At 35.5% G+C, this 11,588-nt stretch overlaps 1 protein-coding gene across 1 annotated transcript in view; it reads left to right on the top strand.

Annotated features, from left to right (window-relative positions):
• The first annotated feature begins 8,009 nt into the window (after positions 1 to 8,009).
• The window catches only part of LOC130913090 (forkhead box protein N4-like), a 47,978-nt gene continuing 44,399 nt past the window's right edge, over positions 8,010 to 11,588 (top strand). Inside the window, exons 1-2 of the mRNA XM_057831402.1 lie at positions 8,010 to 8,356; positions 9,351 to 9,449. Of these exons, the coding sequence (XP_057687385.1) occupies positions 9,370 to 9,449 (80 nt within the window). The 5' untranslated portion in view covers positions 8,010 to 8,356; positions 9,351 to 9,369. The remainder of the gene's footprint in view (positions 8,357 to 9,350; positions 9,450 to 11,588) is intronic.

Below are 11,588 nucleotides of genomic sequence, written 5' to 3'. Positions count from 1 at the left end.
CCCTCAGGCGGTGATCCCATTGTTTCCCCATTAGTCCTAAACAGGCATGAGAAGGGAAAGCTGTCACTCTTGTCACTGAGCTGCAGGAAGTCCTCATGCTCTCATGCACTAGTGGCCCTCACTGTATCATAGTCAGATCAGAGGTGCTTTAAACGTTACTGATGAAGTCACATCGACAGTACAGTGTTGTTTTCGTCAACGATGACGATAACAAAAATAGTTTGTCAACGAACACTTTTTATGTTGAGACTGTTTTCCTGCTGAGTGTATACAGTGGTCTGTCACTACTTTGCACTTCAAACTTCGTGCCCTCAGTCCATCGCGGATTGTTTTTCAATTAAAAGAAAAAAAAAAAGACTACAGATGAGCTGTCCCGAGCCGATCGCGTAGTCCCACTCTCCCTGCTCTTTGTTGGTCAGGTAGTGAGTTCACTGGATTTGCTTATTAAAGTGAAGATGACTGACAGATGTAGATGATTGAACTTGCCAGAGAAGCGAACATCAAAGTGCTGCATGCGTCAATCATCGTATTACTTGTTAAACAGGTGCTGTGGTAACTCATTGTGTGTAAGTGAGCAGCTTGAGTGGATTTGAGTGGACTCACTCAATGAAGCATTTAGTAAAGACAAGCATTTTTCTACGTTACTGTTTTAAAAAAATTCGTTGGGACAATAACATGTTTAAAACTTATCATAACCTTTGAAGTGCTTAAAAACCATTAATGATATATTTATTAGGGCTGTCAAAATTATCGCGTTAACGGGCGGTAATTAATTTTTTAAATTAATCACGTTAAAATATTTGACGCAATTAACGCACATGCCCCGCACAAACAGATTAAAATGACAGCACAGTGCAATGCCAACTTGTTATTTGTGTTTTTTGGAGTTTGGTCGCCCTCTTCTGGTGCTTGGGTGCGACTGATTTTATGGGCTTAAGCATCGATGAGCATTGTGTAATTATTGACATCAACAACGGCAGGCTACTAGTTTATTTTTTGATTGAAAATTTTACAAATTTTATCAAAACGAAAACATAAGGAGGGGTTTTAATATAAAATTTCTATAACTTGTACTAACATTTATTTGTTAAGAACTACAAGTCTTTCTATCCATGGATCGCTTTAACAGAATGTTAATAATGTTAACGTTGATTTATAGTTATAATAAACAAATACAGTACTTATGTACCATATGTTGAAATTTTGAACAGGAGGGCATTTACTTTTTTTTTTTTTTCTTTAAACAGCGAAACCCTAACTGGAGGTGAGAGCAGAATTAAAGACGCCATGATTTAAACAAGATTTTATTGCATACCTACCTTGTTTCGGTCCAAAAACTCCATGTAGCATGTATCATCGAGTGTCAAGACACAGATGTGAATGGCCGCAGCCGGATTTTATAGGGATTTTATGGGTGAAACATGGTAATATAACAAGGGTCGCGATGCAGAAATCGCAGACTTCAAGGAGTAATCGAGATTTTCATTTTTCATATATTTATCCTTTTAAACTTTTTTTTTTTTCCAATTTTTCTTTATTTAGATCAATTATTTATCATCTAACATATTGGGGAAAATGCGCCAGTAACAAAAAAATACAATTAATCATTAGTTATGAAGTACATATCTGTGACTTTTTTACAAACGCCATTTTTTTATTGTGATGTAATTTGTTTATAAGTTTAAAATATGCGAGTGAATATTTTTTAATTAATTAATTTAATTATTAATTAATTTCATAAAAATAAATTAATTAATTTTGAAAGAAATATTAGACATCTATTCTAAGCTAAAAATGACAGACATTCCGAATAATAATTACTTACCTTCTTTTTATGGCTGGGTTGAAAAAAAGTGGTTGCGTGACGTCTGTAAACGGGGGTTTCCAGGGTAAAACGGACAAATTAAAAATAGTTCGGGAGCTTAATGCGCCAATCTGCTATTGCAGCATATAGACATATTGTTCTATCAAACACAACAGTTCTTTTGGCTTAAAATACAGCAGTTTATTTTTAAAAAGAGGGGTGCAAGAGCAGAAACTGCTTTTTCAGCCTTGTCCGTGTTTTCCGGCATATATAAATTACATTGGCTTTTTCCATTTAAAACGGCGAAGCAGAAAACCTAAATACTCATACATTATATGGGAGATTGCAAACTTAACCCTTTATTGCCAGATGTATTACATTTGATACACCTAAAATTTCATGATTTTGAGACTAATTCAGAATTTTGACATCTCTTATTGAAAAAATAAAATAAAATAATGGATCTAAGTCAACACATGCATCTGCAGGTTCCATGAGAAAAACAAATAGGATTTAGCAAGGGTTATAGATATCAAAGCGCTTATTACACATATTCATTTTGACTTTTTTTTTCACAAATTTGAAAAAAAAGGTTTCATTTGGACTAGAGATGTCCCAATCGATCGGGTCTGATCACGTCATTTTCAAAGTATCGGAAAAAAATATATCGGACATGCCTTTTTTTAATATATATACTGTATATATATTTTAATTAAATCATTTTCTAATTGTATTTAACGTTACAGACATAATATGTTACACTCATCCAGAGTCCTTAGTTTAGGTTTAAGGTAGGGTTATCAAATTTATCCCGATAACGGCGGTAATTAATTTTTTAAAAAAATGTATCACGTTAAAATTTTTAACGCAATTAATGCATGCGCTGTACGACCCACTCACGCATTGTCGCGCTCAATCTGTAATGGCGCCGTTTTACCTATATAGAGAGCTAAAAGGTAGCATATAATGAGTAGAGTGAATTTTGGCAGCCTTTGGAGCCTTTTTTTAATTGGCTAAAGCCTTACAATATCTCTCCCTATGATTAGAAATATCATGGGGAAGCATTGTGGGGAAGCAAGGTAGTAATTAATCTTTTTCTTAACACCCTACGTTATTTCCCAACGCAGAAAAGATATATTAATTGGTAGCACTACGCACAGTCATGGATGCAATTCCCATCATGCATTTGGGCATGGCTACAGTATCATTTACTGAAGCTCAACAAATACACTAGATGGCAATATTTAGTCACAATATACAAAGTCACATTTATCCTTTAAGTATTACAAGTCTTTCTATCCGTGGATCCCTCTCACAGAAAGAATGTTAATAATGTAAATGCCATCTTGAGGATTTATTGTCATAATGAACAAATACAGTACTTATGTACTGTATGTTGAATGTATATATATTCGTCCGAGTTTTATTCATTTTTTTCTTAATGCATTGCCAAAATGTATATGATCGGGAAAAATTATCGGGAATGATTGGAATTGAATCTGGAGCAAAAAAAAAAGCAATATCGGAAATATAAGGATCGGCAGATTTTCAAATTTTGGGATTCTCTGATAATTGCTTCATGTTGCAGGTATTTAAGGGTGAATTAACCTGAGTTCTGTATCAGCATTTATGTCCCAAATGTTATACATTTTGTGCCTTGGTTCAAAATAATTTGTGAAACACTGATGTGCTACACCTTCACATCCAGCGGGCTCTAGGACCTTGAAAATGTGCTCAGCGAGGTCCTATTTTTGTCCGTTACGTTCATGCATGTAATCATTGATTGTTCCTTTGTGACAGCGATTCGCCATCTGTGTGCTCTCCTGGGGATGCTCACATCCTGTCACTGCAGACTTTGAAGAATCCCCTTTCAAATCAGACAGCACATTACACCTTGGCCTCACCTTTCATTGAAGTCCTTCCGTTTGTTTGACATTGACGCCGTTTGACGTCCAGTGAATTTGAATAGGCAGCAGTGTTGTTAATCTTACTTTAACAATGTAATTAATTACTGTTACAAATTTCTTCTCCCAAAAAGTAATTGTGTTAGTAACTCAGTTACCTGAATGTAAGAGTAATTAGTTACTTGGCAAAGTAACTGGTGATAATTTTTGTGTTTTTTTTTCTCAAAAAAAAAAAAAAAAAAAAAAAAAAAAAAAAAAAACAGGTCAAACAATGTAAAGTTTAAAGGGTTTTTAGGACAATTGGCCCAAGCGGACACTGCTATAACTAGTTAGTAACCTTTGCTATTTGTGGAAGTCATTTAATGTTGTGAATCAACCGTTAAAGTTGTTAAAATTGCTCCCGTTATTGCGGTAGTTCACTTCTGTCTACTTTCAACATGTGTAAGTTTAAAAACTTTTTCATCGTTTAGAGATAGATTTAAGTTATGTTTTGCCAATTTAGAAGCATTTTAGATAAAAAGTTGCTTAGGTTCGCGAGGAAGGTTCTCTACAACAGAGCCTTCCTGAGAAGTCTACTGCTTTAAGATGGCGGCTATTTACTAACGCATCTAGTTCTTTATACATGTTGCTAATGCCGCCGTGTCTGTCATTTGAATCTAGTTCTGTATATGACAGAAAACACTCAGGCGACTTGAAGTTCTGCTCTGAGACCCCCAATTTGGCCAACTTTCAAAAATGTCTGATATGCGTGTGTCATACATCATTGTAATGCTTAAAATTTCAATTTTCTGGGGGAAGAAAAATTTTGAATAGGAGGGCACTTTTTGAAAAAAAAAAGAAAAAATTTTTAAACAGCAAAACCCTATCTGGAGGTGAGAGCACACGAGAGCAGAATTACAGACGCCATGACTTTAAGGCAGACATGTCCAAAGTCCGGCCCGAGGGCCAAATGCGGCCCGTGGTCAAATTTCATCCAGCCCCTAGCCTCTTATCATAAAAATCAATCAAGTCTGGCCCGCACACAGACTTAATAAATTGGTCAGCAGTAACATGCTGCTTGGAGTTTTTGGATCAAAACAAGGTAAGTACACGATAATATCTCCTTAAAGCAGGGGTGTCCAAACTTTTTGCAAAGGGGGCCATAAATATATACATCTATATGGCCATACATGCCGCCAAACATATATACATGTATATGGCGGAAAACACTCAGGTGACTTGAAGTTCCGCTCTGACACCCCCAATTTGGCGAAATTTCAAAATTGTCCGATATGCATGTGTAATACACCATTGGAAAGCTTAAAATCTCTATTTTCTGGGGGAAGAAAAAAAATCAACAGGAGGGCATTTTTTGGGGGAAAAAAAAAAAGGTTTTTAAACAGCAAAACCCTATCTGGAAGCGAGAGCAGGTGAGAGCAGAATTACAGACGCCATGACTTTAATGAGATATTATCGCGTACTTACCTTGTTTCGATCCAAAAACTTAATGTAGCATGTATCACTGAGTGTCAAGACACAGTTGTGAATGCTGGATTTTGGGGGGATTTTATGGGTGAAACACGGTAATATTAACAAGGGTCGCGATGCAGAAATCGCAGGCATCAAGGAGTGGTCGAGATTTTGTTTTTCATATATTTACCCCTTTAAACGTTTTTTTTTTTTTTTTCTCAATTTTTCTGTGTTTGTATCGATTATTTATCATCTAACATGTCGAAGAAAATGCGACAGTAACAAAAAAAATACAATTAAGCGATAGTTATGAGGTAGATATCCGTGACTTTTTTACAGACGCCATTTTTTTCATTGTTACGTCATTTGTTTAAAAGTTTAAAATATGCGAGTGAATAATTTTGTATTAAAGTTGTTTTTTTGTTTTTTTTCAAAATGTTAGACATCACTTAATGAATGTAAGCTAAAAATGACATTTTGAATGATAAATATAATTAATTACCTAAGTTTTATGGCTGGTTTAAAACAAAAGCGGTTACGCGACGTCTGTAAACAGGGGTTTTCAGGGTAAAAGGGACAAATTAAAAATAGTTCGGGGGCTTAATGTGCCATAAAACTGCTATGGCAGCATATAGACATATTGTTCTATCAAACACAACAGTTGTTTTGGCTTATATACTGTATATACTTGTTAGCTGTTTGTGAAGTTTTGTGCTTGTACACTACGTTCACATACATCCTGTGTAACTCCTGGGGGCTAAAGACCCCCCCCCCCTCGTTTTGAAAACCTAGTGACGCCCCTGACTGTATATTTATGATAATCTGTTTCGTTCAAGAATTAATAAACACTTTTTTCTTTTTTCTTTTTTTTAAAGTGAGGATTTATCATGTTTTTTGTCGTTTAAAAAACAAATTCTACCTGTAAAAAAAAAGCCAATTGTCTGAACCAAGGGCGTAGGCTTGCATAGGGACGGTAGGGACAGAACACCACCAACTTTTAGGGATGCTCAAGTTGTCCCCACCAAACTTTAAGCAACCTTATTTGCATTATACAATGAGTTCAGTTATATAGGTAATTTAGATTGCCTTCCAATAAGTTGTAAGGATAGAATTGACCATTACCCCCTTTCACTTGCTGAATGTGTTGGTCCATTTTTCCCCTTCAAACGCACGTTTGATTGGCTAATGACTAGAACCCCCATATTCACACAATCCCAACAGAAATACATGTCGACATGCCGCCTCCTCCGCCCGCTTTGAAGAGGAGGGATATTAGAAGGGTTTTTCAGCCAGCAGCAGCCACTTCAACTAATGTAAAAAGTAGGGCTGTCAAAAATTATCGCGTTAACGGGCGCTAATTAATTTTTAAAAATTAATCACGTTAAAATATTTGACGCAATTAACGCACATGGCCCGCTCAGACGGATTTAAATGGCAGTACAGCCACTTGCCCACTTGTTAATTGTGTTTTATGGAGTTTTGCCGCCCTCTGCTGGTGCTTGGGTGCGACTAATTTTATAGGCTTCAGCACCCATGAGCATTGTGTAAGTAATTATTGACATCAACAATTGCGGGCTACTAGTTTATTTTTTAAATGAAATTTTTACACATTTTATGAAAACGAAAACATTAAGAGGGGTTTTAATATAAAATTTCTATAACTTGTACTAACATTTTTCTTTTAAGAACTACAAGTCTTTCTATCCATGGATCGCTTTAACAGAATGTTAATAATGTTTATTATAACAATAAATCTTGTTGATTTATTGTTATAATAAACAAATAGTCCTTATGTACCGTATGTTGAATGTATATAACCATCTTGTGTCTTATCTTTCCATTCCAACAATAATTTACAGAAAAATATGGCGTATTTTATAGATGATTTGAATTGCGATTAATTGTGATTAATTACGACTAATTAATTTTTAAGCTGTAATTAACTCGATTAAAAAAATTTTATCGTTTGACAGCCCTAGTAAAAAGACATTGTTGCTTCAATGTTATGATGGCAGGGAACACACCACTAATTTTGCAACTGAAAGTCCGACCTGCATCAGAGTTAGCATAACATTAAACCGTGTGAACTTGCTAACCTGTAAAACTTGAGTAGAAAGCTGTTTAGTGACGTGTCTTCCTGTACTTTTTTCTACTGTTAACGTTAATCCAGCTGTGCATTTTGTGCATTTATTCCCTAATTAAAATCTTAAAATGTATGTATTTTCTATCTCTTATCATTTAAAAAAATAGTTTTATTTGCAGCCGATGGACATTTGTTCCCCCCCCCCCCCAAAAAAAAAAAAAAAACACACAAAAAAACAATAACTGTAAAGTTTCTTTATATCAAGCCAGCATTTTGAAAAGTGACTTTATCCCATGAAAATAATTTTATGGTAACCTTTTTTCATTTAATGCAGGTTATGCTGTTATAGCGTCCCTACCAATGTTGACACAAAACCTACACCCTTGGTCTGAACTCTGAACTCCACATTGAACTATTTTTTTGAAGTGAACCTACTCATCCTCCTCCTCTTTTCTCCTTTACGCGCCTCCCCGTCTCATTTCCCCCCAACTGAGGAGAGCACGACGCGGCCAGAACGGCGGGAGGCGATCATCCTCAAGCACTTCCCTAAAAAAAAAAAAAAAGTTCACCATCTTATACACAGACGCTACCACAAGTAGAGAATCACATCGTCTTCGACCTCCCGTGGTAATGGAATGACCTAACAGGAGGATATTGGCGCAAATATGGATATTTCATCTTGAATAAGAATTCCTTTTTCTCTTCAGATATATACAAAAGATTGGCGTACTAGAATCATACGATCAAATACAGCATGTTTGCATTTGACTAGACGCAAAAAAAAAAATGACTGCTTTAGTTAAATAGTACAACGCAAATTTTGACGCATTTCGCAAAAGTGCGCAAATCTGCAAAGCGTCTTTCCCGGGCGATATTGAAGTAGTCAATGGAAGTGTTGGGAGCAGCTGTCAAAGTCATGGGATCCTTCTGCCGGTGGGCCGCCTGGGAGCCCCGCACAGATCTCCACTGCGCATGAGCGCGCCTCGGACAGCTCCAGAGAGGGAAATTTAAAAACGGTTTTTTTTTGAGGGGGCGCATCAAGTGCTGCACGGTGGAATACAGTAGATGGTCTCCCGGACGACCCTTTCACACAATCTTCCATATCATCCAAAACAGGTAAAAAGCAATAATGTTCGATGAGCTTTATTGGTATGATTTGTTTGATGAGGAAATTGACATTTGAATGCCTTGTTGTTACTGTCTTTGTTGTCATGTTCAATGAGAAGACATTTAAATCGCTGAAGTAATCTTTGAGTCTAGATTTAAGTATAAAAGTTTTTTTTTTCTCTCTCCAAAAACAGGATTTTCATTGTATCTTTACAATTAACAACACTGTAAAAAACAATCTATAGAATTGACTCAATAAAATTGAGGTAACAATTTACACTCAGTTTGATAGTGTAAATTTTACCCAACTTACTTAAAAAAAAAAAAATTGGGTCAAATTTACACTATCCAACAGTGTAAATAAGAATTTTTAAAAAATAATAATAATATTAATAAAAAAATAAAAAATAAAAAATAAATAAAAACATTTTTACCCAATTTTTTAAAGTAAATTGGGTTAAAAAATATTTTATTTTATTTTTAATTTTTTTTAATGATTTTTATTATTTTTTATTTTTTTGGTAATTGAGGTAACAATTTACACTGTTTGATCATGTAAATTTGACCCAATTTTATAAAGTAAATTGGGTAAAAAAAATATTTTATTTTATTTTTTAATTTAAAAAAAAATATTTTTATTTATTTATTTTTATTTTTTATTTTAATTTTTTTTTTAATTGGGTAAAATTTACACAATCAAACGATGTAATTTTTACCCAATTTACTTTTTTAAAATTGGGTAAAATTTACATTATCGAACAGTGTAAATTGTTACCTCAATTTTATTGAGTAAATTCTATAGGTTGTTTTTTACAGTGAACAAAAAAAATTACACTATCATTTATCCCTATTTTTATTTAATTAATTAATTAATATGCCAGTTTGTATTTTCTTCATTGAAATATTTGCTTTTAAAAATCCATTTGACTATATTCTAAGCAACACTTTTCTGGTTCGAACTTATTTTTTAGTAAAAGTATGTTTTATTTGTGCCACTATTGAGGTACTACATATCCCAGGAAATGATAGAAGGTGGAATTACATCCAGGATGTCAGGAATAATTGAGGATGCTGGTCATCATCCATCACCGCAAGATTATAGGTAAGACAAACTGTTTTGTGCTAAACTATTGAAATCTTGCAGCAATAAGCATCGATTTGGAGGTTTTTTACAACTTTGCTCTTCATCAGTAACGGATTTCGGAGCAAAATACCCACTAAATTCAATCCACGTGTAGATTACAGATAGCTCTTTTTGACAAATGGAGGGGGATGCGTTGAAAAGAAAGGAAAAAAATCGAAAAGAATAAATGATTTTCGGTTTGAATGGATCTGTCAGAAACCATCAGCTCTGTTTACACTCCTGCTGTCGGCACACGGGGAGCTGGAACCTCTCGGGCCGTCGGCTCAGGGGGAGATGGGGCGCGCTGGGTCAACCGCATGCACAAGTGGCTCCCAATTAGACAAGGACGAGAAGGGGAGGGCAAGGAAGGGAGGGGGAAGGCGGGTTTGGGGTTCAATATTTGGTGTTGTTGAAACTCCGGGAAGACTTGGATGATGAACGGAGACACCAGCTCAACATGTTATGCATCACTGAGTTTTTTTTTTTGTGCTAGCTGGTGGCACAAAAGAGGAGGTGGTGAGCCCCAAAATGTTTCAAATTCGTGTTTTGGGCATGTAGGAACGTGTTGGATTTTGCTCATTTCTGCTTGTATATTCAGTGGTGTGTCTGGTCAATTTTGGGGGGTATTTAAACTAGGGCTGCAGCTATGGATTATTTTAGTAGTCGATTAATCGATTAAATCAAGGGCGTAGGTTTGCATAGGGACGGTAGGGAGACAACACAACCAACTTTTCAAGATGTTTAAATTGTCCCCACCAACTTTTAAGCAACTTATTTGCAATACTGTATATAATGAATTCAATTACATAGGGAATTTAGCCATTCCATAGGTTGTAGGGACAGAATTGACTAGGGTTGTTCCGATCATGTTTTTTTGCTCCCGATCCGATCCCGATCGTTTTAGTTTGAGTATCTGCCGATCCCGATATTTCCCGATCCGATTGTTTTTTTTTTGCTCCCGATTCAATTCCAATCATTCCCGATAATTTTTCCCGATCATGTACATTTTGGCAAAGCATTAAGAGAAAAATGAATAAAACTCGGATGAATATATACATTCAACATACACTACATAAACACTGTATTTGTTTTTTATGACAATAAATCCTCAAGATGGCATTTACATTATTAACATTCTTTCTGTGAGAGGGATCCACCGATAGAAAGATTTGTAATTCTTAAAGGATAAATGTGACTTTGTATATTGTGACTAAATATTGCCATCTAGTGTATTTGTTGAGCTTTCAGTAAATGATACTGTAGCCATTTAACTGTTCCCAAATGCATGATGGGAAGTGCAACCATGACTGTGCGTAGTGGCACCAATTGATATATCTTCTCTGCGTTGGGAAGTTACATAGGGTGTTAAGGAAAAGATCAACCACTACCTTTCTTCCCCACATTGCTTGCCACAATTATTCTAATCGTTGGGAGAGGGATTGTAAGGCTTTAGCCATTTTAAAAAAAGGTTTCAAAGGCTGCCAAAATTCTCTCTACTCATTTTACGCTGCCTTTTAGCTCCATATACTGTATGGGTAAAATGGCGCCATTATAAATTGAATGCGACAATGCGTGAGTGGGTCGTGCAGCGCATGCGTTAATTGCGTTAAATATTGTAACGTGATAAATGTAATAAATATTAAGTCCGGCGTTAACGCGACAAATTTGATAACCCTAACTAAAGACCCTGGAAGAGTGTAACACATTATGTCTGTAAGGTTAAATACAATTAGAAAACAATTTAATTAAAATATATATATACATATATATTTAAAAAAGGCATGTCCGATTTTTTTTTTCCCGATTCCGATACTTTGAAAATGACGTGATCGGACCCGATCGGGACCGATCGATCGGGACATCTCTGGAATTGACCCTACCATTATTAAGTTAATTACTTTTATTTATTTGAGACTTAAATTTACCCTTTCACTTGCTGAATGTGTCAGTCCATTTTTTTCTCCTCAAACACGTTTGACTGGCTGATGACTTGACCCCCCCACCCTCGGCACCACCACACACACACGGAATCACAGCCTCGACATACAGTGGGGCAAATAAGTATTTAGTCAACCACTAATTGTGCAAATTCTCCCACTTGAAAATATTAGAGAGTCC

This window comes from Corythoichthys intestinalis, chromosome 3 (genome assembly GCF_030265065.1).
Source record: "Corythoichthys intestinalis isolate RoL2023-P3 chromosome 3, ASM3026506v1, whole genome shotgun sequence".
Lineage (NCBI taxonomy): Eukaryota > Metazoa > Chordata > Actinopteri > Syngnathiformes > Syngnathidae > Corythoichthys > Corythoichthys intestinalis.
Note: the sequence above shows the minus strand (reverse complement) of the source record. Positions and strands in the feature narration are given on the sequence as shown.